At 41.7% G+C, this 25,777-nt stretch overlaps 1 protein-coding gene across 1 annotated transcript in view; it reads left to right on the top strand.

Annotated features, from left to right (window-relative positions):
* spata20 (spermatogenesis associated 20) overlaps positions 1-23,422 on the top strand; it is a 45,713-nt gene extending 22,291 nt beyond the window's left edge. The window contains exons 14-16 of the mRNA XM_073490314.1: positions 2,479-2,678; positions 5,383-5,463; positions 22,306-23,422. Coding sequence (XP_073346415.1) covers positions 2,479-2,678; positions 5,383-5,463; positions 22,306-22,500 — 476 coding nt within the window. The 3' untranslated portion in view covers positions 22,501-23,422. The remainder of the gene's footprint in view (positions 1-2,478; positions 2,679-5,382; positions 5,464-22,305) is intronic.
* The last annotated feature ends 2,355 nt before the right edge of the window (positions 23,423-25,777 follow it).

The raw sequence follows: 25,777 nt of genomic DNA, 5'->3' as shown, positions 1-25,777 counted from the left end.
TAAAGTGAGAATTCTATCTGTAAGATTGTCAGTTTAAATGTTCCAGATGCTATAACTCTATGGTTTTCCACGTGAAAAATAATAGCACACATGCTTGTGCGTATGTCAGATAGAATGTGCAAATAGTTCAGACAGGAGCGTGGTACCACAGTAGGGTGAGGGAACAGGGAAAAAGCTAATAGTTATTCTTGTTAAGAACTGTTGACAGATCAGAGATGATGGCTGAATGTGCGTGTGAGCTTGTGTGTGTGCGGGAGTGCCTGTCCCAGTGCGCCGTCACACCTACATCTGTGTGTGTTTATCAGAGCTGACGTGTGAGAGGTTTCTCATCTGAGAGGATTGACTGTGCCATAATGGTGGCGGCACCGAGTAAGGTTGAAGCCCATTAGTGACGCTACAGTCGCTGCTGTGTGGACGCCTGTCCCAGCAGCGTAGCCTGTCACTGCAAGACGGATTACCCCACCACACTGCCACTCTACATTCTACAGCCCTGCCACGCTCTCCTGTGTGTATTTGTTTTGAAGGAGTAAGGTTAAAAATGAAGCACGGTATCTGTCTAGAAGCATATTTCACTTTGATTCAAAAACAGCCAAAATCAGCTGTTTGTTCAAATATTTTTTGTCTCTTGTGGCTAAAAATGCATGTTGATGTGTTCTCACTTGACACAAGTCAATGGGATACAGCCAGACCCAGATGCAACCAGACATTTTTTAATATTAAAGGAAATACAATGGACAAATAATTGAATATGATATATGAATCTAAATATGTATATAAATGACTGGCAATTTCTGATCTAATGGAAGAAGGTATAACTGAACTTATGATTATGAAATGTTATTTGATCTTTTATTTGTTTTACTGTGGTGAAAAATATTTCACAAATTATTGTTTTACGCATGTATTTTGCACATATTGTGTGGGTAATTATTAATTTCATATTTATTTATTTATGCTTTTAATATTGAACACTTTGGAGCTCCGTAGTCAAAGTAAAATACTTTGAGGCTTCTGCCACTGCACTTTAACAAGTATTTGAAGAAAGGCAGCTGTACCTAACAAGAGGCAAAAGGCTGATAAAGAGAGCAAAAAATTGAGCTGCCTCTATGGCGTTCTCTTCAAATTGTCTTGTGAAACTCTGGAGGTGGGAACAGTGGCTGATGTGTCCCCTCCTGTCCTCATCTCTCATCAGACTCATAATTACAATGAGAGCAAATAGCATAGGTGAATAGTTTGATGTTAGCTCGTGTTGCCCCACTCCGATATCGAAGCTTTGCACATGTGTGGGTAATTCTCACCGAAGCTTTGAAGCCACAGAAATTTAATTCTTGGCAGCCCCAGTCTTCCTGTACAGTATGTGTGTCACTGTGTGTGTGTGTGTGTGTGTGTGGAGTTTGGAGTTTGGAGGCAGTTTTGTCACAGCTGTGCATGTATATGACCTCCTTCCATGGGGCTCTTTAAGAAGAGAAATATGTGAAATGTGGAAAGTGGAGAGACTCGCTCTCTTAACCTCCGTGTATGTATGTTAGCTGTGTGTGTGTGTGTGTGTGTGTGTGTGTGTGTGTGTGTGTGTGTGTGTGTGTGTGTGTGTGTGTGTGTGTGTGTTGAAGCCTCCTTGCCATGGGGCTCGAGGAGAGCTGAAACATACTGCAGGATAAAATGAAATTATTTCTGCAGATCAGTCATGCATGGGTGTTCACGTGCATCTATATGTGATTGTTAATTCATGCTTGTCATAAAAAATATTGTATATGCAGTGTACAGAGTTTTGTGCATGTATGTGTGTGTGGCAGGGTTATCTTTGCTATTTTTAGTGTTTGACCTAAAATTGCTGTTGGACTTAAAAGCAACTTAAAACTCTCTCTCTCTCTCTCTCTCTCTCTCTCTCTCTCTCTCTCTCTCTCTCTCTCTCTCTCTCTCCCTCTCACACACATACACATTCATAGACACAGACATAGATCAGAGCACTGCTGAGAAGCAGACATCTAGCGAGGTCATGGGTTATGAGAAGATCTCCTCCAGGCTCTCATTGGACACTGATAAGAGATAAGGACCAATCACTTCACAGGGCTAAGCCATTAGGTCATCTGTTAGTCCCATCACATCACACTACACATTAAGAGACTCTGGCATGATTGTGTACTGGGGGAAGTCATTGGAAGGTAGCCTATTGAGTCTGTATTGTAACTCGGTGGTTTGCCATCTTTTGTATTAGTGTGAAATAATAAAAGATAATCTCATGTTTTGGACCAGAAGCATCACATTTGTTAAAAGATTTATGTCTCCTGAAATAGTAGAGAAATAAAATCTGTTGTCTTTTGACCCTGTTATCTTTTGACCTGATTATGATCGATCATATGACTAAGTGTAGACTAAGTTTTAAAATGTTTGGCCTCTTTGTAAAGGTGGATTCAGGACTGCTTAAACCTTGTTGTAATGTTTTGTGTGTGTGTGTGTGTGTGTGTGTGTGTGTCTCAGATCAGGACGGAGCTGAACCCAGTGCAAACTCAGTGTCTGCGTCCAATCTCCTGCGCCTGTCCCACTACACTGGAAGACAGGAGTGGCTCCAGACGTCCCAGCGGCTGCTGGCAGCCTTCTCCGACCGTCTATCCAAGGTCCCCATAGCACTGCCTGAAATGGTCCGGGCTCTCATGGCCCAGCACTACACGCTGAAACAGGTTAGTCCATCTATTACCACTTCATTTTTTATCTATGTTAACACATATCGAAGATTCTTCTCTGAGATAGAGGGATACCTGTTTTCTGTGGTTAGCCCTCAAGACTAGGTTAGCCTTCGGAGTGGGTGTCTTTACCTGGCTGTTAGCCTGAGCTTGATGTCATGTCCGCCTACTGAAAGCAAGTGTTTCAGCTTGCCTGACAAATTGTGCAAGCACTATAGACATTAGAATTATCAACAAGAACTGAATCGAACAATACACAGCAAACTAACAAAAGCAAAGAGTGAGAAGCTGGTAAAACAATGAACATCACCATATTGGCCTTGCTGACTCAATGCTGTCATCAATGAGCAGGCACTGAAATAAAAAAAAAAACTGTGACAGCAAGCCTCCGTGGACTGTGTTTCTGTTTCAGTGAGACCAATAGATAGTTTCAGTCAGTAAATGTTTTGATAATATTCTGATTCATAAATCATTGCTGCAACTTTTCTGTATTCTTGATCATAAGATATTTCAAGTTTTATTGTCACATACACAATCAGACACAGTACAATGCATCGCAAAGTTCTTTGGTGCATAGCTCTTTAATAAGTCTAACAAGTAGATAAATAGAAAAAACGATGAATCTAACAATAAAATATAAAACTAGAATGACCGTGCTCCATAGAGCACATACCTCCGCCAAGGCCCAACATTCCACTTTAATTCAATCAAAATTAATCCAATGTCAAACTGCTTAACCATAATTTAAGACCACCAAATCTAGGATGAAATTGTACTCACTCATAGATACCAGCCACCTAAATATGTCTGATTTTTTTCATCAAGAACTATGTATTATTCCCCAAGAAATTAACAAAATTGTCCAAAAATGCCCTATCTGACACTTTTAAAGAAAAGTGAGAAAAAGATTCCTGGATCCGTCCCTTTATCCGGATCAGCACTAAAAGTTAACAGGGTCTATATCTAAAACATAATCTTATCAAAGGATGTAACCATCTAGCAAATAGCAAAATTAAACAGAAACAATATGAATATCATGTTTAACCAAATAGTTCCTTTAATCTGTAAAGTGTCAGAATGCTGACAAACAGCAGTCACAACCATAAATGAGCCTAAAGTGATGTCTTTAAGTGGATCATTTTCTCTGACCATATATTCCTATATTACTGTATAAATCATTGCAGACCTAATATACTGTAGGTTCAAATTTGTCTTACTAATGAGAAAAGAAATCAGCCAGATGGCGATGCAACAGCATTTAACTATAAATTATGCACTACTGTTCAAAAGTTGGGAAATTCCTGCCACAAACGTTTGATATCTTTGAATGGCCTTTAATGCGTTCAGGTTGTAGAAAGTCCTCTTTGCAAATACATGTGATTTTGTATGAAAGGTTTGAAAAAGAAAATTGAAGGTTTTTATCATGACAACAGAACAGTACAATGGCTCAATGAGACTGACAAGTGAAATTGTAGAAAAAGAGAAGTATACCTCTGAGCAGCAGTTTAATAAAATATAAGATGTCATCATCAGCTAGCATCAAAATCTGTGCAGATTTAAATGAACACGTTCGCGTTGTAATGTCAAGTGCACAATAATGCCTATAACAAGGTGGGATTAATGTTCTCGATGCCTTTGCAAAAGAAATTGTTTAAACCTCAAAATATAAACAGGAGGTTAGTCTAGGGTTAGCACTATTGGAAGTGGATCACAGAATATCAGCTGAACAATCACAGGTTACACCTGTTCAGTCTAACCACTGAGTAGACTGCTGTTTCCTTTGTCTTTCAAAATCAAAGGGTATTGGGGTTGAAAAAATGGTCACAATAGTATTCCACCAGTCATGCAACACTGTGGGGACACCAGCTACACGGATGTTTGAATCATTTAATATTTTGGGCCCAAACTATTTTAAATCTAAATAATACATTTGGTGTCTGAATGATACTGTTTTTTTATCTTTGTTTAAATAGCTTCCTTTTCCTTTCCTTTTGTGAAGGAATGAAGAGCAACATAAATATAATAGATTCTTCAAACATGTTTTTTAATAGTTGAAATGTTGAACAATATCAGTCATCTGGGGACAGTGACTCTATCTCAGCCCTCTGCATACATGCACACTTAATCCCTGGACACACTGACTCTCAATCTTTTTCCCCCTGTTTTTTAACAGCCCTCATGCATTTAATGGCGTATTTGAGCTGCTCAGCCTCACTTATATAATCGGTTTTGAAATATTAACACCCTCAGTTAGCCTGAAACCACTAAAACCAGCATACCAGCAAAGCACAGCGCGAAGTTTCTCGACCACTCGAAGAAAACTTTTAGCTGAAGGCATGTGCTGTGCAATCAAAGGAACAGAGAGAATGAAATAACAGCAGCAGGGGAAGAGAGAGGACGTGGATAGAAAGTCTCCTGTCCGTCATATATGACCTGCGGAGGATGAGTCGAGGCTACAGGGCGAGGGTAACGAGCTCAGGTTTGAGGCGGGGTGAGGCACTCCCAGAGAAAACACCTGCCTCCCTTGTTACTGCTACTAATACAGTACTGACCTCTATCACTTCCTCCCCCTCTCCCTTCCTCTCATGTGTCACCTTTCCCCTCTTATTTCACTCTATCCATACTGTCATCTTGTTATCTCTCTGTCCCCCCCCTTCATATTTTCCCTCCTCCCACTGTCCTCTATTTTTTTTTTTTTTAGATCGTGATCTGTGGCCAGAAGGATGCCCCAGACACCACAAGTCTTCTAGCAGCAGTCAACTCCCTCTATCTACCACATAAGGTAAGAGTGTGTGAAAGAGTGATGCATCATCTTGACAAACGTACAGTCATCAGTCGCCAAAGCAACCCTGAAGAGCAGAGATCAAGTTGCAGCACATAGACATTCATTGATTTACTCTAACATAAGTACCTTAACAGTGGCAGCAGATTCACAGTAACCTTTGAAACACACACACACACACACACGCACAGAGATGCAGAGTGGGACCAAACTACAACAGTGCCTGGGGTGTTGGCTGCTTTAAGTGTGGTTTTTTAAAGGTCAGCTTGAGCTCCTCTCCTCTCCTCTCCTCTCCTCTCCTCTCCTCTCCTCTCCTCTCCTCTCCTCTCCTCTCCTCTCCTCTCCTCTCCTCTCCTCTCCTCTCCTCTCTCCTCCTCTCCTCTCCTCCTCCTATCTCTTCTCAGGCATATTAGCTGGCTCTTCTGTCCCTAGCTGGCTCTTTCCTAACATCAAGATGCCTTGTGGGTCTAAATCTCAACTCTGCAGTTGAGGAGATTCTTAGTGTGTGAGAGTCCTCCTGGCAGCCCTGACTCAGGCTGGGTGTTTTGATTTGGACAGCTGTCAGTCTGAGTCAGACTTAAATTTCATTATGGATAGCTAAGGCTGTCATACTTCTGTTTCCCATGGCCACATTTCATAGAGGTTTTGGCCTTAAACTTTCAGAGAATTCTTCGATCCTCGTCAACAAGATCTTGTTTAAGGGAGCAATTCAAAATTTCAGGATATTGACTCATTTAGTTTTCTTGCCCAGAGCTGGATGAAAAGATAACATTCTCATGTTTGTCCAGTTAGAACCTTGGACAAGAGATAGTCCTTGGACAGAACCAGGCTATTCATTTCACCATGTTTGCAAACCTTATGCTAAGCTACACTAATTGTCTCCTTCATATAGAGTGGTGTAGCGTTGAAGTATTTTGGAGGCTAACCTGGAAGTTAGCATTGCCCTGGTTTCCTCGACAAAATGCCTATGGGATTTTTGAAATGGATTTTTGAATATCGCCCAAAATAAGCTGTGTGGCAAACACAAGCTTATGATACTTACAGGTTTTGTTCGGCAAGATAATATTCACAGATGAACACCATCTTTGTGATTTTCGAAGTGTAAATTAAATCTCTAGAAGTAAAAAAGCTGCTGGGCTATAAAACAGATCACACTCGTCGCATGACTTAAACGTCACCACCACTATTACTATACACGTTTTCTGTAAATTGATCAACCTACAAGTCCTAAAGTTAGTTAGAATCATTTGCAACCAAAGTTGGCCTGTAAAGGCGGACTAGTTCGGCACGATAACGTTTAAAGTCTGCGACAACCTCTGTAGTCTCAGTTATTTCAGGGATTTCAACTATATTCCCGCTTTTTTGTGTGCAGTTGGTCTACAACTTCCATCTAAGGAACAGAATAGTCTTCATTGCAGTGGGACTAACCTGGTTTATTCTCCTGTAGAAATTATTTTTTAGACAGAAAGATTCACACCTTATTGTTCCAAATTACAAAAAGTATCAGCACATAAGAGAAACATGGCCAGTGTAGTAGAGATTTGGACATGAAGTGAGGGATGAGGATGAGAGCTCTGTCCAGACTAAACTAGATTCATCCATGTTGATGTTTTGCTTCTCTTATCACTGTTTTGCGAAAAATTGTTTAATGAAGCTGTACATACTGGTTGAGCGGCTAAAACTCTAAACAAAACACTCTGCATATGCAGCCTCACTATCCTGATTGTGTAAGACTGCTCACTGAGTCGTCTTTATGCGACCAGCCCAGAAGCGAAAATTAGATCAGTATATTAAAGCGGTGATTGTCCAGTGACACAGTCCATCTCTCTCCCTCTTTCTCTTTCACACACACACACACACACACACATAGATACACACACACTCAACAGTGCCCTATTGAAATATAGATGAGTTGTGCAGTATCAGGCGGTGGCTGCAGTAACATCAGGCCATTGCAGATCCCTGCAGAGAGACAGAGACCAGATTGAGCCATTTTCAGGATGGATCCATTATTAAGGGGCATGTGTGTTATGCACTATCACACCCAGCCAGGACCAGTCACGTGCTGGGCCTTGTTACTGTCAGGTTCATCACATGGGATTCACTGATCGGCCCTGTCATAGTAGTCTGTTAAAATATCAGAAGTCGTTTGGAAGTTTTTCAGAATGCTGTAGGAGGTTTATATTCAGTTGGATCTAATAAAGCTTCCATCTGATTGAGGGTGTTGGCCTGCGTCTGCTAATGAGTGCAGTAATGGTTGAGCTAAGGACACAAGAGGAATGGAGTTTTAAAGGCCTCATCCAGTCAAGGATGAGAAAAGAGATGATAGTGACCAGAGAGGCACACACCACTGGGACCCATAAGATGCTAAATGAGAAAGAGATACACACTTAGACTAGAACAAGAGTCAGTATCACTGAATACCCCCAAGAGAGGAGCAGGATTTCTTTATTACTAAAACAGAGGGAAATGTGTTTTTTATCAGAAAGTGTTGGATGAAAAAGTCGTATTTTCTTATACACTGAATGTAAAGATGAAAAAGTGCTGTTTGTGTGTGTGTATATAGCGTATACACTTCCTGTGTGAGTGTGTCTGTGTGTGCAGAAGCCAGACAAAGAAAAAAGACCAGTCTGTCAGAGTGACAGGACGGATCCACATTTAGTTCTAATGAGCCTTCAATGAGTCTCACAGTGAAATGGAGGGGGGATGGAAAGGAGTAAATGAGACCGAAGAGGGAGTGTGTGTGTGTGTGTGTGTGTGTGTGTGCGTGTGCGTGTGCGTGTGTCTATGAATGTGTGTGTGTGTGTTCCCAGATGTTGTGAGAACAGCTGGCCATTAGTGGCAGTAGCAGCTATCTTGGCCAGGCTGAGATTTGATGATCTAGCATAAGACTAAACACACACACACACACACACACACACACACACACACACACACACACACACATTCTTGGGGATGAGACACAATCCTCCCTTCTAGGAATAGCACCGCTGCCTACAACAGCTGTAACACACACTAGCAAGCACACACACTTAAAAAATAAAGTATGTCCATAAGATTGCACCCAAATAGCAACAGATGCAACATGTAAACACGTGCATGCTGTGAACACACCTGTAGACATGATCATTTTCACAATTGATGAATTGGCCTTTTGCTAAGCCCTCCTTGCTGTTCACTCACAGCACATATCTGTGGGTATTTTATGCTATATTCTTAGTAATTTTTGTCACAATAAGTCTTCAGACAGAGTTAGAACAAAGCAGTTTCCAATTTCTTGCAACTACAGTTTTATCGGCTGAGCTGATAAAACTGTAGCTAGCTAGCTAATTAGGCTATGAATAATTATTAATAGCTTGACAGGCCTATTGTGCTTAGTTAGGGTTGCTCAGCTGTGACTGGACACTCGCTCTTTGGAGGAGGAGTTTAGGGATGGTTCATTGCTTTAAACATTTGTGTTTTCAAGCTCCTTTAATAAGAGGTTTTCTTTCTTTGTTTAGGGATTTTTGGACAACACAACCTATTTGAAGACATCACCTAGGGCTCTAGGAAATTGTGTTTTGCACTTTTCACCTTTTCCGACATTTTATACACTAAAAGATTATTTTAGTTATCAAATATCTTTGTGATTAACTCTGGGTAGTAATCACAAAAAGTACTAACAGTCCACCTTGAGAGGAGCAGAAAAAATACACATTCAGCTAATGGATAAGATGAAACACAGGAAAACCAATTAGACTGGTTAAGAATGGGAATCAGTATGAGAAAGATAAAGAATTAAGTGTATGATGGAGTCAAGAGGGTGAATTATTTAAGTATTACGGGTGAGAAGGGATGAATGGATGTAAAGTCTGATAAACAGAAGAGGTAGAAGGAAGAGAGAGTGAGAGGATTGTGCTTCAGGTTACAGTAGGTAGCCATGAGAAGAGAACATGTCTAATTTAAATCCAATTACTCCTCGTCTGTTTTCCTGGTACGAGGCCGGCGTTCTCTAATTGTGCTGAATTAGGTGCTTAGTACCCAACTCATGCTAATCTAAGCACGCGCACGCACGCACGCACGCACACACACACACAATCTGAGATCTTCATGTCATTTATTTACTATTTCAATTCACCACAAGACTCTGTGCTTCTCAATTCACCCCAGCACTCAGAGCTTCTGCTGCACTTTTTGCTTGCTGGAATCAATTACAGCCCTAACAGTCATACTGAAACATCGCTCTTGATTGTAATTGCTGCAATAAATTCTGGTTAATTTTTCTATTACACAGAAATACAGCTTGATTAGAGTTTGGTCGAGGTTTGTTGATCGTAGACGCTCTGAAATAGTGAGAGGAACACAACAAGAGACGCTGTGTGTGTGTGTGTGTGTGTGTGTGTGTGTGTGTGTGTGTGTGTGTGTGTGTGTGTGTTTCTGTGAGAGATTCTGTTCTTTCTGGCACTGGAGTCTTTGTCTCTGCTTTTCTGCTCTCTATCCCCCTCGTATGGAGGTGTGAAACAATGCACAGCGAAGGGGCAGGAAGCGCACGTGCACAGTGTTTCTCTGAACATTTTCAGCAGCCGCAAGTGTTGCTAATCAACAGGAAACTAAAATGCCATTGTTTTTGGCACTGTACTGTAGATTTGAAGCAATACCATCAGTTGTTTGATGCTATAAGAGGGGGTGTGGCATCATGATTGACAGTTGAACCCTGCTTGCAATGAGTGGGCAGGTGTATGGAAAGGAACTCTGTACTGTGACTCCACTGCCCGATCAGTACTGCGTGAACACTGGCCTCAAATGATGTCACCAGTGCAAGATGGCACCACTTGTAACTGTGATATTTTGGCTTCATTTCCATAGTGTGGGAGGAAGGGGTTGTGCATTGTCCATCTTTATATATGTTAGTGTTTGGGACTCTTTTTCTATTAAAAATTTTCCAGAAGACAGTTCTACACGTGAGAGAAAGGAAAAACCCAGGTGTAAACTAAAAAAAAAGACTTTAAGAACAATGTTTCTCAATGCCCAGTTGCCAGAAATGTAGGGATTATACCACCTACAATGCATAATATCGTCAAAAGATTCAGAGAATCATAAGAAATCTCTAATGTCTGGTCGACATTTCCAGTGTCGGTAAACACAGTTCATAGCACAGTTCAGTAATGGGGTAGGTCTTATCCAAATTGAATTATTTACAACCACCACATTTTTTCCAATCCTGAAAAATAACATATTCTGTAATAAAATAAAGCAACAAAGCATCTTGGCAGAAGCGTTGACAGTGGTTCAAAGTAGGAATTCATATCAGTGCAAGATTTACGTGTGTGGTGCTTTATGAGTATTTTTGTATTTTGTATCATTGTTGTTGGCCTGAATGTCTCTTGCCGATGCTGCTTATTAATCAGCCTCGACTGTGCTTTTGGCCCAAAAAACTACCTGAGTAAGTCTTCTCCTCTTTTTTCAATAGTGAGAGAGCAGGTAGTTTTGCTGGCTCTCCCTGGAGTGCACTTAACAGAAAAAGTGGAGTGGATGTGATGTGGAAAGGGGAAGGTGTCTGTGGCAAGTGTTAAGGAGGACCACAAGATGCTGGCATTAGTGAAAGATGCTTGGGCAGAAAGAGCAGAGGGTATTAAAGGGAATCTGTAGGATTTAAGAAACAAGATGCAAGAATTCCTGGAGGGAGATAAGTTTGAGCAAAGGAGTTTCCTATTTATTCCTGCTTCCGTGCCCTTCCACGTCTTTGCTGATCGCATTCCCTAGTGAGGAGAAAGATGGTAAGAAATAGAGGATGGATAGGCGAGGAGAAAGAAGGGAGGGGCACGGCCTTAAAGAGGAGAGATGGTCCTTTTGAAATCGTCTGGAAGGAAACAACTGTGAATCCCTAACAAGACCTTAGAGACATGAGGAAGAGTTAGCAGGGTGACGGGGAGGGCAAGCAGAGAGAGGGAAGGAAGGAACCTAGTCAGGAGCTTACAAGTGCTGGTAACACCACAGTGCGGAGGAAGATTAGAGCCAGGCAATCTCACAGTCCTCCTCCCCGACCTTTGACCTCCCTCACTTCAGTCTGCTGCCTTGTTACCTTCTCCCCTCCATCACAACTCCTCTGTTTTCTCTTCAAAGGCAGCCTGTGGGTGTATTTGTCCGTACGCAGTATTGTGTTCTAGGAATTGATTCTCCCGTTCTCTGCAAACGACCCGCTAAGTCCAATGACCAGTCAGAGAGCAGAACCCAGTTTGATTGACAGCTGTGAGAAAGGTCCCAGATGGCTCCTGTTGCAGGAAAGTGCTTCCCAGGCAGATTGTAATGCATCCAGATAGCCACTCTCCGGGTTTCTCCCTCTCTCTCATTCTCTCACGCAACCATGCTTTAAAATTCATTTTCACAAACGCTCAGACATTTATCTCACTCCTTTCTTCCTAGAGTTGTTAATCTGAAATTTTATAAATATCCCTCCATTGAGTGTTTTTCTTCATCCCTCTATCTGGTAATTCCACCATGCGTCGGAACATCCATAAAGCTATGGGGGAGGTGCGGGTACACTCAGGATCCAGCAGAGACTGGACAGCTTTAGTGGTGATGTTGGAGATATAATCCTCTCCCTGTGGTTGTATCTCGTTTGTACGTCTGCTGCGGTCGTGCGTGACGCTGCTTATCCACATCTCAGTTCAGTAAATAAAACCCATGCTGAACAGATAAGATGCCTGTCCATGTGCACACACACACAGACACACACACACAATGAGTTGTGGATGTTTATATGTCTCCCTCACTCTGTCGCTCTCCCTTTATCTGTACAGGCTGTGAATGTTTTCCTCTGATGTAATCTGGGATGTAGCGAGGTTAACACAGTTTTTCAAGTTTAGTTTAATCTTCCTTGTATTTGTGAAGGAGGGTGTTCCTCGGGATGCAGACAAAAGTTGGACTTATTTAATTTGGAAGACGCTAAGTTGGATGTGGATTTTTAAAACACACTATTTTAATGCACTTTTGTTTGACAGCAGTATTAACATTTCAATAATTTTTTGATGGCATACTTTGCAAATTAAATGAATTGTTGCCAATTTAAAGATTCTACTAAGATTAATATTTTTTTGGCAAGAAAAAAGAGATAGTTGAGAAAGTCGGACAACTCAGTTCTTTCAAAATGCAATTTTATTTGTTTCAAAATATGGCTTTTAGTCTATTGCCCATTTTGGGTATAGATTAGAAACAGTAAGAGGACCCTTAATCATAGAAAAAAAAACATATTTTTAAAGATAAGTCTGGTCTCAAACGCTCATTTAAACTTTTAAAAAGAACAGTTATAACTAAACAGTTTGTGTGTCCATAAATAGTGGAAACACTCCATGCTAAGCCAAAATCTAATTGGCAGTCGAAGGTAATGAAAGCAGTTCTGAGCATTTTGTTCATTGACAATGCCAAAACTCAGTTTGCATTTAGACACGTACTCATACTGGAGGATGGTCCATTGAAGAAGATCCTGCATCAGTGTTTCTCTGAACTACGTACAGACTCAGGACAAAACATATAGTGAAAGGATTCCGGTCTTGATAACCTACTGATGAACTGATGATTCACTTGATTTTAGGACTGCACAATGAATCTAAATCTTACTGAAATTGTTACATGGTCAAGAGCAGTATCAAAATCATCAGCGTTGTGGTGCTACAGAGATGACAGGGCCTACATGTTATATTCTCCAGATGTAAGGAAGAAGGTACAAACCCCAGCAGAATGTTTTTTGTATGTCATTCTGTCCCAATTGATTTACAATTAAACTATTTAGAGCGTTTATAAACATTTAAGAGCAAAATGATAAGTAAAACAATATTTCAGCCTAAAGTGACATTATTTTTCTGATCGCAAACAACTTCAAACAATTCTTGTTAATACCCCCGTGTAGACAATGTGTCCTGGGGATACAAACATTTCTTGTCAAACTGACACAAAATTAAACCTCTTTAAAAACATTGTTACCCTGCCAAACTGCCAACACTGCAAGGAATAGGGACATTTTCACTGCAGACAAGCAGACATTTTGATTGATTAAAAAACACAAGTTGATCCTAGGGTGTAGGCGGCAAGTCTTTCTACTGCAGTACATGTGCCAAACCCCCACTGAATGTCCCCTCCTGAAACTAAAGCCCCCCGAAAGATCAGAATTTTGGCTTGTATACCCCTCTAATGCCAGTGTCTGAAGCTGACATTACCGTTGGCTTAAGTCAATACACAGCATCCCAGTCAACACAAGAGGTCATGGATTTAAAATGTCATAATTTGATAAGTAAATGATTAGTTATTTTATTACTTATTAAATATGATGACGAATTATTTTCTTCTAGAAACATGAATAGTTTGTGATTTTTACCTGATACAAACATATGGAGTTTTATTTTGTAAGGGCAGACCACCAATATAGGAATATACACGGAAAATCACACTTTAAATTGGTATTGCGTTATTGCAGTCTGTTTTGACATCATTAAGCCCTATTCTCTGTGAAAAAATATTTGAAACCACACAGTAAATTATTTATGGATTATTTTATATGTGTAGAGTTGTTGTAGTTTGCAAAAAAAAAAAAAATCATCTTGACTGAAAACGCAACATGAAATAATTGTGGGTTTTTTTATTTTATTAGAATTAATCTGCAAGCTGCTCGGTGTACATCTTTTTCTGGCACAGTTCTCAGTTTCTCTGCATTTCCTCCGGCGTCTCCTCCTCTCTCTCTTCTTCTCACCCTTCTCAGTTATTTTTTCCTCCCACTGTAAATGAGGCATCATTTACTTACTGGATCACGTTGTGCTGTCATTAAAAGACAGCATATGCCTGTGTACATATACATGACTGTAACATTAAATAACATGCGGGCTAGTGCACAGATGAGTCCACAGTGTGATGTAACAGCCTTCATGTTCCAGCTGGTCATACTTTCACACATGACATAAGACTCAGTTTCTCCACACCTGCCTAAGTTTACAGTTTCCTGTGATGATTTGGGGGAAAAAATGTATCTAATTTCCTATTTTGACCTGCTGTGTGACTAGGAGCTAATGAAACACCTCTCATGGAGTCCAGCAGTCTTTAATCTCACACATACAGACACTTGATAGAGGTTCCCAGGGGTCGCTACTGTTAATCGGCCTTTCAGCAGCCGAAACAGGAGCCAAGCAAGAAATTAATTAACTGAAGTTTCTTTAGTCCTTTTATTTGTAATTATATGTATATATATGAAAACATGAACACTAAGTGATCACATTTTGTTAAAACATTACATTCAATAACATATAGGTCCATAACTCTACGACAGTCAGACTGATACAGGGTTTTTGAGGCCTATACAGGTGTTGATATGCACTAATATCAGCCAAACATGACCTCATTTCAGTAGTGGCCCTGCATGGTGTAGTTGCATCACAGGGATAAAGGTTGGTATTCGAAACAGAACTGAAAAGCTTTTTGGATGAACAATGAAAGTCTTCAATGAAAGCTCCATTCAAATTATTTGGACTTAAGGTTGATTTGTCCTCACTTGAATGAAGAAATGATAAGCTACAATGATTAATAACAATGTGAATACTTTTCCATTCTTCTAATGAGTATAAAACCCTTTTGTGGACATATTTGTGGAAACCATGTCTCAGCTAAAGACCTCTGTGTGGGCACTTCCCATGGCAGCATTTGACTGATATGTGAGTGCCAGCTTCCACGGTGCACTGCTTACTGGTCATATTGTATGTCCTGCCAACGTTGATACAAGACATTTGTTTCCCAATTTCAACAAGCCCATGTAATTAATAGCCCGTTGGATACGTAGTGTATCTACAAAATGCTGCGCACGGCTGTGTGTAAGCTGAGCGCTCTGCACTGACACACCAACACCAATGTGGGGAGCACAATCACAGCAGAAGAATAAATAAAAGTGACATTTCTTCTTTTTGTAACTTGAAGAGTGGACGTTGTCACACTTAATTAAGCCTCTAATTAGTCCACTGTTGCAATCAAATAAACTGTGGCACTTGCAAAATGTTTACAAAAAACATCAATGAATAACATTCTCTGACAAAGTAGTAGTTTTGTTCTTATCAATAAAGTGTAGCACTTGAAGCTCACTGGTACAGAAAAGCAAACTGGATAACCAGAAATAAGTGAGCTTTTGGCTGGGTTGCTGTGGCGCTGCTGTCCTCAAATATCATGTCCTCTACATTTGGCCGGTGTAGTACCTGAAGACATGACATTTACCAACAGTCTTCCTCATCCGGGATATTTAATAACGCTCCCATGTCAGATTTGATCTCCGTAACATTTATAACTTGACATGACTTTTATGACTTGAACAAATGAGAATCCCCTTTCATCTTAAACGCAACATAAGCTGATGAAGTACGTTGTCGGTGTCAGGGCCTGATTGAGGAGAGAGGCTGTTAATTCTACTGACACACACCGAGGCGTCCTCACATGTCGCCGCAGCCTCGGGTGATTTAGTGGAGAGGGTCCTGGAGAGACTGTCAGCAGCTGAAAACTGATGCTCGGCGTGACAAAGGACAGAGGCACACCACCAGAACATGCTCGCCCACTCACTCTCGCTCAGGTTGGGAGACACATCAGTGAGTGTGTAGTTGTGTGTGTATTCTTTGATAGGTCTCTAAGAAAATGCATATAAGAAGTGTTGACATTTAAAAGCATAGTCTTTTTGACATTTTTATGCCCCACAAAAACAGCAACTTGGCTTTGGCTTTATTTATTTATTTATTTTAAGAAAATATAACAGACAGGGTTAGGTAGGAAATAAGACGGACAACAATAATTGTGTTAACAGTTTTGTTAGCAACAATTTGAGTCTGGTTTTAAGATGGATTTAAGAATATGTGGTGTATGTGAGTTGAGTTGGAGTGAAAGCAGATAATGTATTTGTCATATTACATGTTATTTCTCGTGCATGTGTATCAGTGTGTGTGCAGGCATCTTTTACTCTGTGGGAGGAGATTGTCCTTGCAAGGGGGGTAATGAGTTTGTCTGTGGTGGTTGGATCAGCCTCATTTTAATTAGTTTTTATTTGCATTTAGTATTTGAAGTAGGCTTGAGCATTTTCATTGTATTTACAATGAGACAATTTAAATTTGTCAGCCGTCAGAGATATTGCCATGCTGTTCATTCCATCGTAGCTATCCCCTCTTATATGTGTTAGTGTCTTAGGTCGGTGTGGGCAACGTCATTATTGATAATATTGTATCATAGTATGATTTCTACTTCATGTTTCCTTTTTGATCAGATATTGATTATTTATAAATAAAGTGTTTATTCTTGCCAAACGGTTTATTGGGGATTTTTCTTTTTGCTCAATCACTTACATTTATTAATAAATAAACAATATCTCAATGGACTTTCCACAAAATTGACTAAACCTTAAGTCGTCCACTAATTGTAATAGTTTGATCGCCGGCTGCATGTCAAAGTGTCCTTGGGCAAGATACTGAACCCCAAATGGCTTCCAATGGCCGCTCCGTCAGTGAGTGAGTGGCTCAGCATAGAAATATAATGGGGCTCGTTGGTTAAGGAGTGCTGCATCGCTCCTGATGAGCAGGCCAGCACCCTGCCACGCAGCCTCTGCCATCAGTGCATGAATGTGTGTGACACTGGGTGACCTCGGCATGTGTGTAAAGAGCTTTGAGCAGCTGGTAGACCAGAAAAATCCACTTACCATTTACATGCATCAATGTTCAAAATTACAAAATTAAAATTGCTTATACTATTACAAATCTTTATCTTTACATTTCTTATTTAAGTCTGTACAGTAGAGATGAATAACTTTGGGAATTTAAACTAGCACAATTCTAACTTTTCCTCCATTCTGCTATTCTGTAAAACTTTTGCTGCCATAACTGCCTTTGGTCATGATGGAATCCAAGTAGACATGTATTTTGGAGGTCAGCGTATTTGGGTCTTTCTAATTTTAAGTTAATTGAACTTTGGCTGCCAAACCTTGTGAAAAATCAGCCTGGTGTGCATGAGAGAGCGCTGCTGCACCTCTGGCGGTGTTGAACTTAAGCTTTTAGTGTTAACCTCCAAAATCTGTTATTGGTGTTCAACTCAGTTGAGATATTGTGACTCCATTGTGTATGATTCACATAATTATCAAGCCATTCAGTGCTGTCTACGGAAGCATCTGTTTAGCATCATTTGTTATGAATTAACACTCACACCGTGTCCTAACTGCATGCAAGCATCCGACGCTCGCTGACCACACTGAATCTGTTAAATATGTATTCTGTAAACAAACCACGCACCTATCAGAGGTGCAGAGGAGATCAGATTGGAGACTTAACCTTAAAGTCTCATGTAAAAGATGGTTGTGTTTGCTAAGTTAGCTTGTCTTCCCATGTTTGCACTTTTTAAACCGAAAACACATTTTATACAGTGATAATTAGATTTAGCAATTAGAGATGGTGTGTTTTCTCACCAGAAACGTTCTGCTCCCTGGTAATCTCCCCCCAGCTGGCACCTCATTTAGGTTTGGGTGGTAAAAGTAGATGGTATTGTATAGAGTGTAGACTCATTTCAGCTGCATGCATGAAGCATTTCTTGTCCCTGTCACACTCTTAACGCGAGTGACATGAATGAAAATAAAAACAGGGCGGTGGGCTCAAAATGCTGGGTTGCTGACACTTTACTGACATAGCGTCATTTATTCAGATTTTTCCTTTAGTTTGACTCCCATCTCTTTATTCAGGTGTAGCCAAATTAAAGTTAATTTTGTCGCACATAAGTAAGTCTAACCTAACGCTGGAACTCCCCCACAGCCAGCAGCACCGTAATCCGTATAAAAGGTAAAGGAGAGGAAAAGTCAAAATGTGCTTATTATTAAATAATATTGAGTCAAAAGTGTATGCTAACTGGCAGATATATTATTTCTAAAAAGAGGGATGAGCTGTAAATCTTTCTGATGTCTCCGTCTTAAATTCCTTCAGTCTCTTTGCTGTCTTCCCTGTCTCAAATGTCTCCTGCCAATTTTTTTTCTCCAGTGTTCTCACCTCCTCACCCTCCTCCCCTTCCGCTCCCTCCTGGCAAATATTCAGTTGAGCGAATGAAGCCAGCGCTGAAGCTGTCGACGACGAATGACTGACAGCGTGTGTGGCCGCATGTGGCCGTGCTGCACAGCCTCCCACCAACACTCCAACATTTTGTGTCCGAGTGTGTCTTGCTTCTGTCCTGGGGCGGTGGCCCAGATGCCAGGTTGTTATGATGACTGAGCGGGTCTCTTCACAATAATGTTTGTGTGTGTGAGACCTAACAGAGTGAGCGGGATGGAGGAAGTAAATCTCCTCAGGCTTGGCTGCATGCGGCACTATGCACAGCCACCGTCATCGCTCTTCCTCAGGTATGACAGCGGCTCTCAAACGTGTGCATTTGATGTGTTCATTGTTTGGCTCCGCCTCGCTGGTAGTGGTCGGTCTACGAGTCGTGTGTGTTCCAGCTGGGAGGGGGAACACTGGGCTCCTGATGATGTGTGTGTGTGTGTGTGTGTGTGTGTGTGTGTGTGTGTGTGTGTGTGTGTGTGTGTGTGTGTGTGTGTGTGTGTGTGTGTTTGTGTGTTACTGTCAACACAGGTACACTGTGTTCCTTTAAAGTGTCTGAGCGCGACTCGTTTGGCAGTGAGAGAGGAAGAGTGGGAGGGAGCTGTCAGTGAAGGGACATTTAACGGGTGGGAGTTGTGTGTGTGTGTGTGTGTGTGTGTGTGTGTGTGTGTGTGTGTGTGTGTGTGTGTGTGTGTGTGTGTGTGTGTGTGTGTGTGTGTGTGTGCGTGCGCATGCGTGTGTGTGTTGATGTGTGTTTGCTTCAGGGTTGCCCAGTGTATGAAGGGATTAACCCTGTGGGAGTTTGAATGTGTTCTCATGTGTAGCCAACTGTGCTGTCTGCTACAGCTTCACACACACACACACACACACACACACACACACACACATTTTGCAGTGCACAGAATAGACCACACACTTTGCACTCACTCCATCACATTCACAAGCCTTGTATATACATTCACACATGATCTGTCTCCCTGTCTCTGTCCGTTGCTCTCTTTCTCCCTCACTTTTACACACACACACACACACACTCTGTCTTGTCTTGTCCAGTCCCCAAGGGTGTGTGTAGATAGTGTTGTTGTGACACAGACAGACTACAGCGTGACCTTATACGCTGAGGGCACGTGGCTGGATGTGGTCTGGGCCCAGGGAAGGGACCGCATGAGGCTGACAAGCAGAAATAAGAGTCAGGACCAGAGAGGGAAAGGTTGGGCTTGGCGGGGAAGTCCTCCTCCTGTCTCCATGGCAACAGTCACACCATTATGACCACATTCCATCACACCCCTTGCCAGTCTTCCCCTGTGTGTGTGTGAATGCCCACGAAGTGTTTACAGCCAACCCTCGACAGCGCTCTGTGTGAATCCATAGTTTCCTGGGTTATTTATGCTCTGAGCTGTGTCTAACAGGTGCCCCAGCATCTCTGTAGAGAATAAGATACGATAGAGCTGCATCACTTCATCTTCTCGTAAGGAGGACTTTCATTCAGCACCACATCTTGTAATAGAGACAGACATACCACACCTCTGTGGAGATGGCAGGAGACAGGCAGCGAAACCCACCGATAGTTTCTTGGCATTAGAGGTGCAGATGGCCACCGGCACAAATGAGCGTCTAAATGGCTGAGCGGAGCACTTGGGGCTGCATTGAGATTGAATGAGAACATGAGGCTCATTGAGACGGGATGGAGAGGATGCGGACAGTTCCACATGATGGCTCGGGTGACAGGGGACAGAGGAGGAGTGTCTGTCTAATGGACAATGCTGGCTAATGGTTGAGAATAGATTCAGGGTGAAGGCAGGAACATGCAGTGAGGCGTACTTGACTCCCTGTCCCTTTTAGCCACTTATGTGTGAGTACATGAGTTGTTACGGATTGGTTTGGTGCAGTCACTCTGGATGGAGCTACAGATAATGGGGTAACAGAAGTTTACACGGTCAGTTAAAGTTAAAGGAAAGGTTCACCGAAAAATGAAAATCCACTCATCAGGTGAAGTTAAAGATAAAATATGTAACATTTGTGTGTGTGTATTTGTGAGAGTCAGAGAGCGAGGAAGGAAGTTGGCCAACGTGACTAAACATAACGTGAATGAAACTCAGTACGTTGGCTCGTCTGTTAACCTTATTCCCGCCTGAGTCACGTTAGATAGTTCTATCAGAAGTGATGGTTGTTTGACAACGAAGACAAGTCCCACGATCCCACGCTACTTCAAAACATCATCAATCTTCCTCAATCAATCAGTATCTATCTCCCCTCTGATGTATTGTTTTCGACCTTCAGTCCACCACACACTGACATACATGTCAGTCTTCTCTGGCAGAACTTCACCTGAGATGAGATGTATCACCGGACCTCTCTCCTCATTCTGTCTTTCTGTCTGCTCCTCCTCTCCCTCCTTTTATCCCTTCTGTCAATGCTCGTTGTTTATGTTGTCATCTCTCGCTCCGACGTGAACCAGGGGTGGTGCAGGGCCAGGAGGAAATGACACGTGTTTGACAGGAATCTGCCTTAGAGACGGACAAGGCAGCCCTCTTTAACTTCGCTCTGCTCCGTGTCCAAGAGCACCAACGCACACACACACACACACACACACACACACACACACACACACACACACACACACCAACATAAGCAGATACAAAGGCATACATTATTTCTTTTTACTTTAATGAAAAATATAAAGTGATCAGTAACAAAATGTGTCCGCTGAGAGGCTTTACTGATCCAAAACCTCCTAAAGATGTGAATGCAATGTTCATCTTTGTGACTGGACTGCTGCCATACAGAGTGAAACTGACAATCCAATCTTTCAGACCAGCTCTAGAGATAGTCACAAACCCATTTAGCTTATTAACAGTCGAGTATAATGCCTCCCATCTCCATTCTATTTGGAGAAACTGGTCAGCCCATACAGTGATAATTGTAGAAAAAGGAGAAGCTGATTTGTAGTATGGAGTCTTGAAACTGGCTTTAAAAAATAACTATTTTCACCACCAATCAGTTGTTGAAATACATTTATTTATCAGTTTATTATTTATTTTTCAAAGCTTTAGTGCGTCTGTTTTGTTGTTGTTGGAGCTGGATACCAGACCCAAAGATTCTGCCTTTTGAGTTCAATAAGAATTACTTGCCTGGCGTATACACCAAAACAAGTTTCTTCTTCTACTTGGGGTAGGCTGCCCACTGAATATGCTCTGTAGTTCTAATCCCATCATGCCTCTGGCCCAGCTGGGCTATGTGGACCAACTTATTTTCTGTCTACAATGTTGCAAGGTCGGCTCTTCAAATTAAACATGCCCGAAGTTTCAAATAATGAGGTAGACATACGTTAAATACCTGTAAGCAAAAAGCTCAGCTTTCAGACTGCTCAGATCGTAGTGTTTCCAACCATTTTTCCTACTATCACAACTGAAGGTCAAATAAACAAATCTAAAAAACTTCTAATTTGCCGTAGCTAGCAAACGTTCTTGAAAACCAAAGCAAGCTGGTTAATAATGAATGTAAAATTGAAATAAATAAAATAACAATTCATTTTATCAGCTGACTGATAAGGAAAAGTATATAAAGCATTAAATATCTTTTTTCTTAGTTATTTGCTTAACAGTTTTATTTATTTATGTAAAGTTATATTTTTTATTTTTCTTGTCCTTCCACTGCATGTAAGCAGCTTTGGGCTCCTTAATGTAAGGTAAATAAGCAAAAAAAGAAATGTTTATTTCTGACTAAACTGACTTGCTTTTTCTTCATTTCTCTCTTCCTTTACCCCTCCTTCCCTCTCTGGCAGGTCTTGATGCTCATTGACAATGATGCAGACAGTTTCCTGTGCCAGCGTCTGCCAGTCCTTTCCTCCATGTCCCAGCAGGGTGGTGTCGCCACAGCATACGTGTGCCAAGACTTTACCTGTTCACTTCCTGTCACTGACCCTCAGGAACTACGCAGGCTCCTGCTGGACGGGACCACGGAGACGCAGGCAGACTGACGACTGAAGAGCTGACTGACTCATATTTAACAGGAAGGCTGTGATCTTCATAGACTGCACTCTTCCAATCTGTAGCCCTAGCCTAGCTTATTTCTGCTGTTTTTGGCTAGTGAGTTTGGCTCTGCCGTAAAAGGATGCCAATGCTTTAAAGCTCGATACGCTACATTGGTAGGAATAGCTACAGTACCGTTAGGTAACTGCGGCTTCATTCCTTCATACAGGATGTGTAACTCCAGCATTTCTTCATTAGCAAGACCAGCAAAGTATTACCTCGTATATCAACTAAAGTTTGTTTAGCAGGTCATTAAGAGACAGCTAATCAGCTGAGCCATATTGAAAATTCAGGTGTATAAATGTTGTTATAGAAATATGCACAGCAGCAGTGGCAGCCTACTGAAAATATGCAGCACTTGTACAAAATGTCCCGGCTTGACTGTTAGCTTAGAAGTAAATGACAGACTCTTAAAAGACTAGAACCGAAGACCGCCTGGATGAATTGGACCGAGAATATTGTGCAAATGAACCAATCTGCCCTGTTGTCCTCTCTTAGCCCTGTGTTCCAGCTCCCACATTCATGTCACATGGATCTGACAGTGAAAGCCTGCATGCCTGCGTGCGTGTTTAAGTGTATAAAAAAGGACGGTTGCAGGTTTTTATTCCTGTAAATTCTAAAGGTTTTATCGCACGTGCATTTGATTCCATTTGTCGTAACGTCACAGTGAACGAGCCAATCACAAGATCTTCCCTTTACCATCTGCTCTCGCCCTCATTTATGTGTCTGTTATCTGGGATTCAATGTGAGAGAATTCTTCTCCACTCCACTGCTGCAGACTCATGTCGTCATGGCTTCTATCTTGAGGTTTAGACAACAACACAAAGCATGTATACGCACAAGTGTGAATAATAAAGATATTTCCCTTAAGCAGTGATCGTTTCATTTTTAGAATGGATTTCTTTTTTGTCTGAAGTTTTTACTCCCTGGGTGCACAACTGAAACAAGGCTTTAGAAGTGGGATCACTCCACTAACACGACTGACAGAGCTGCTTCATTTAAGATGTAGTTTTCTTTTTTAGCTTTAAAGGAGACATATTATGATTATTTGTTGTGCTTTAATGCTAAAAAAAACATGTTTTCTCATACTGTCCAGTGCTGCAGCTCTGTCTGAAACACTCTGTTTTAGCTCCTGTCTCTTTAAGGCACCCCTGCCCGAACACCAAGTCTGCTCTGATTGGTCACCTCATACCTGCCTGAGCCAACACTCCTACAAACAACAACGGAGCAGCTTTGCTATATCAATTCTTACGTGCCAAACTAGCCGCTAGACATAAATTGTGCAAATGTGTGACATGGTGATGTAGTGTGATGTCACAGAATTAAAGGTGAGACTACTGAGAAGGCATTTCAGGAGCAATGTTTTCTGTGGGAGAGAGGAGCTTCTGTTGGTGGGGACCTTGTTCTTTTTAATTTTGAAGATCTTTGACATGCACAACAACATGTATAAAACACTGAAGGTAAGGAAAACACAGAAAAAGCATAACAGGCCTCCATTAAGATTTTAGGAAAACTTAAATGAATGACATGATTCGTTGGACGTGTTCTTTCTCTCGGTCTGAGATGGGAAAACTCCAGCAGGGACGAAGTGAATGTGTCCCAGCAGACTGTCTTTCTCCTAATTTGTACTATAAATACTCACCATGCTCATCAGAGAAAACCCACAGTTGTGTATTCTTTTCCTGGTGTTTTCCCCCAGCAGGCTTAATGTAGGTAATGTAAACTGTGTTGTAGCGAGGAGAAGGGGCACATGGGAGTGTGTGTGCATGTGTGTGTGTGAGAAAAGAGAGAGAGGGAAACAGATGGACTGCCAGTGTTAAGGAAGGGAAGTTTGTCTCGGAGGGTCCTGCTCTGGGCTCTGGAAGCGGAGGAGAAGAAAAGATGGGAGGAGAAACACCGCAAACGTGATGTTTCCATCGTGACGCGAGGGCAGCCTCGTATCCCTCACCTCACCCCAGAGGTGAAAGGAAACGCCATGTTATCCACCAAACACCTCGGCCATCTGTACTTGTTTACTTTTGCTTTCTGTCCTCTATCTCTACTTCTGTCTGCCAATCCCCCCTCCCTCCCCACTCCTTCGCCTCCTCTCCCTTTCTGATCTGGCGAGGGCCTTGTCGCCTCAAGAACGAGGGAAGTCATTTTGGCAGACGGCTGCTTCTGTGGAAGGAGCAAAAGTTGCCAAGAAAAGGGAAAAGAGGGAACAAGGCCAAGAGGAGGAATATGAGACAGATATACAGGGAAGGAAAGGAGAGAGGGAAAGGGATCACTCTGTTCCGTTATAGCGCCGTCGTGTTCCGACATCACTTTTCTTAACCTGTCAGATTGTGAGCCATCATGCTTTTTGGCACTTTGGGGCTCCTTTTTGTGCATTTCCAAGCAAATTTCTCCACTTTAACGTCCCCCCCTCCCTCCCTCTGTGTCTCAGCCTATCATCTTCCACCAGGTCGGGCCCCTCCAGATTTGGATACAGACGCACTCGTGTCTCTCCCTTTCAATACCTCTGCTGTACTGAGGCACTGGAGGCATGATAACACCTCTGTCTTCTCTTTCATTCAGTCTTTCTCCTCACACAAATGTCTACGCACCATTTCTTGTCTCCCTCCCTTGTGGAACGCCATCACTCCTCTCATTATTGTTCTGCACTAATTGTTTTGATGAGCTGCACAAGCTAAATTTTAATTAGCGCTGAGATTAGTGGTTGACCCCGGCGAACCTGTTGGCCCAGTAATTATGAAGCTGTAATCTACGTGCCACTGACTAGCAAAGATATTAATAATAACTGTATTTGTGTAGCACTTTAGCAACATACAACCAGTAAACATTTTTATATAGTGCTTGAACAAAAAATTATGCAATGATAACAAATAACTGAGATAAAATAATAAAGAAAATAAATAAATACAATACAAAAGGTAGCATTAGCTGACCTAATTCAAATACAGATGTTGCAGTGCGATTTGTCTTACCGCTGTTCAGGTGCCATGGTAGCAAATGCGCCTTTTTGCACTAAACTGCACGAGCATGCATACATGCTACTTTACATAAATGTATGGCTTGGCTACAGATCAATTATAAGATCGCTTCCTGCACAGTCCACAATCAGCAGATGCATAAACTAGTGCTGAAGCTCTTGAAATCCTGCCGAAATCACATATTTATTATCATAAATCCTGTGGTTGGTTTGTTTGCTTTCACATCACAAATGAACCGCGCCAGAGTCTGCTT

Source organism: Pagrus major, chromosome 20 (assembly GCF_040436345.1).
Source record: "Pagrus major chromosome 20, Pma_NU_1.0".
NCBI lineage: Eukaryota > Metazoa > Chordata > Actinopteri > Spariformes > Sparidae > Pagrus > Pagrus major.
Note: the sequence above shows the minus strand (reverse complement) of the source record. Positions and strands in the feature narration are given on the sequence as shown.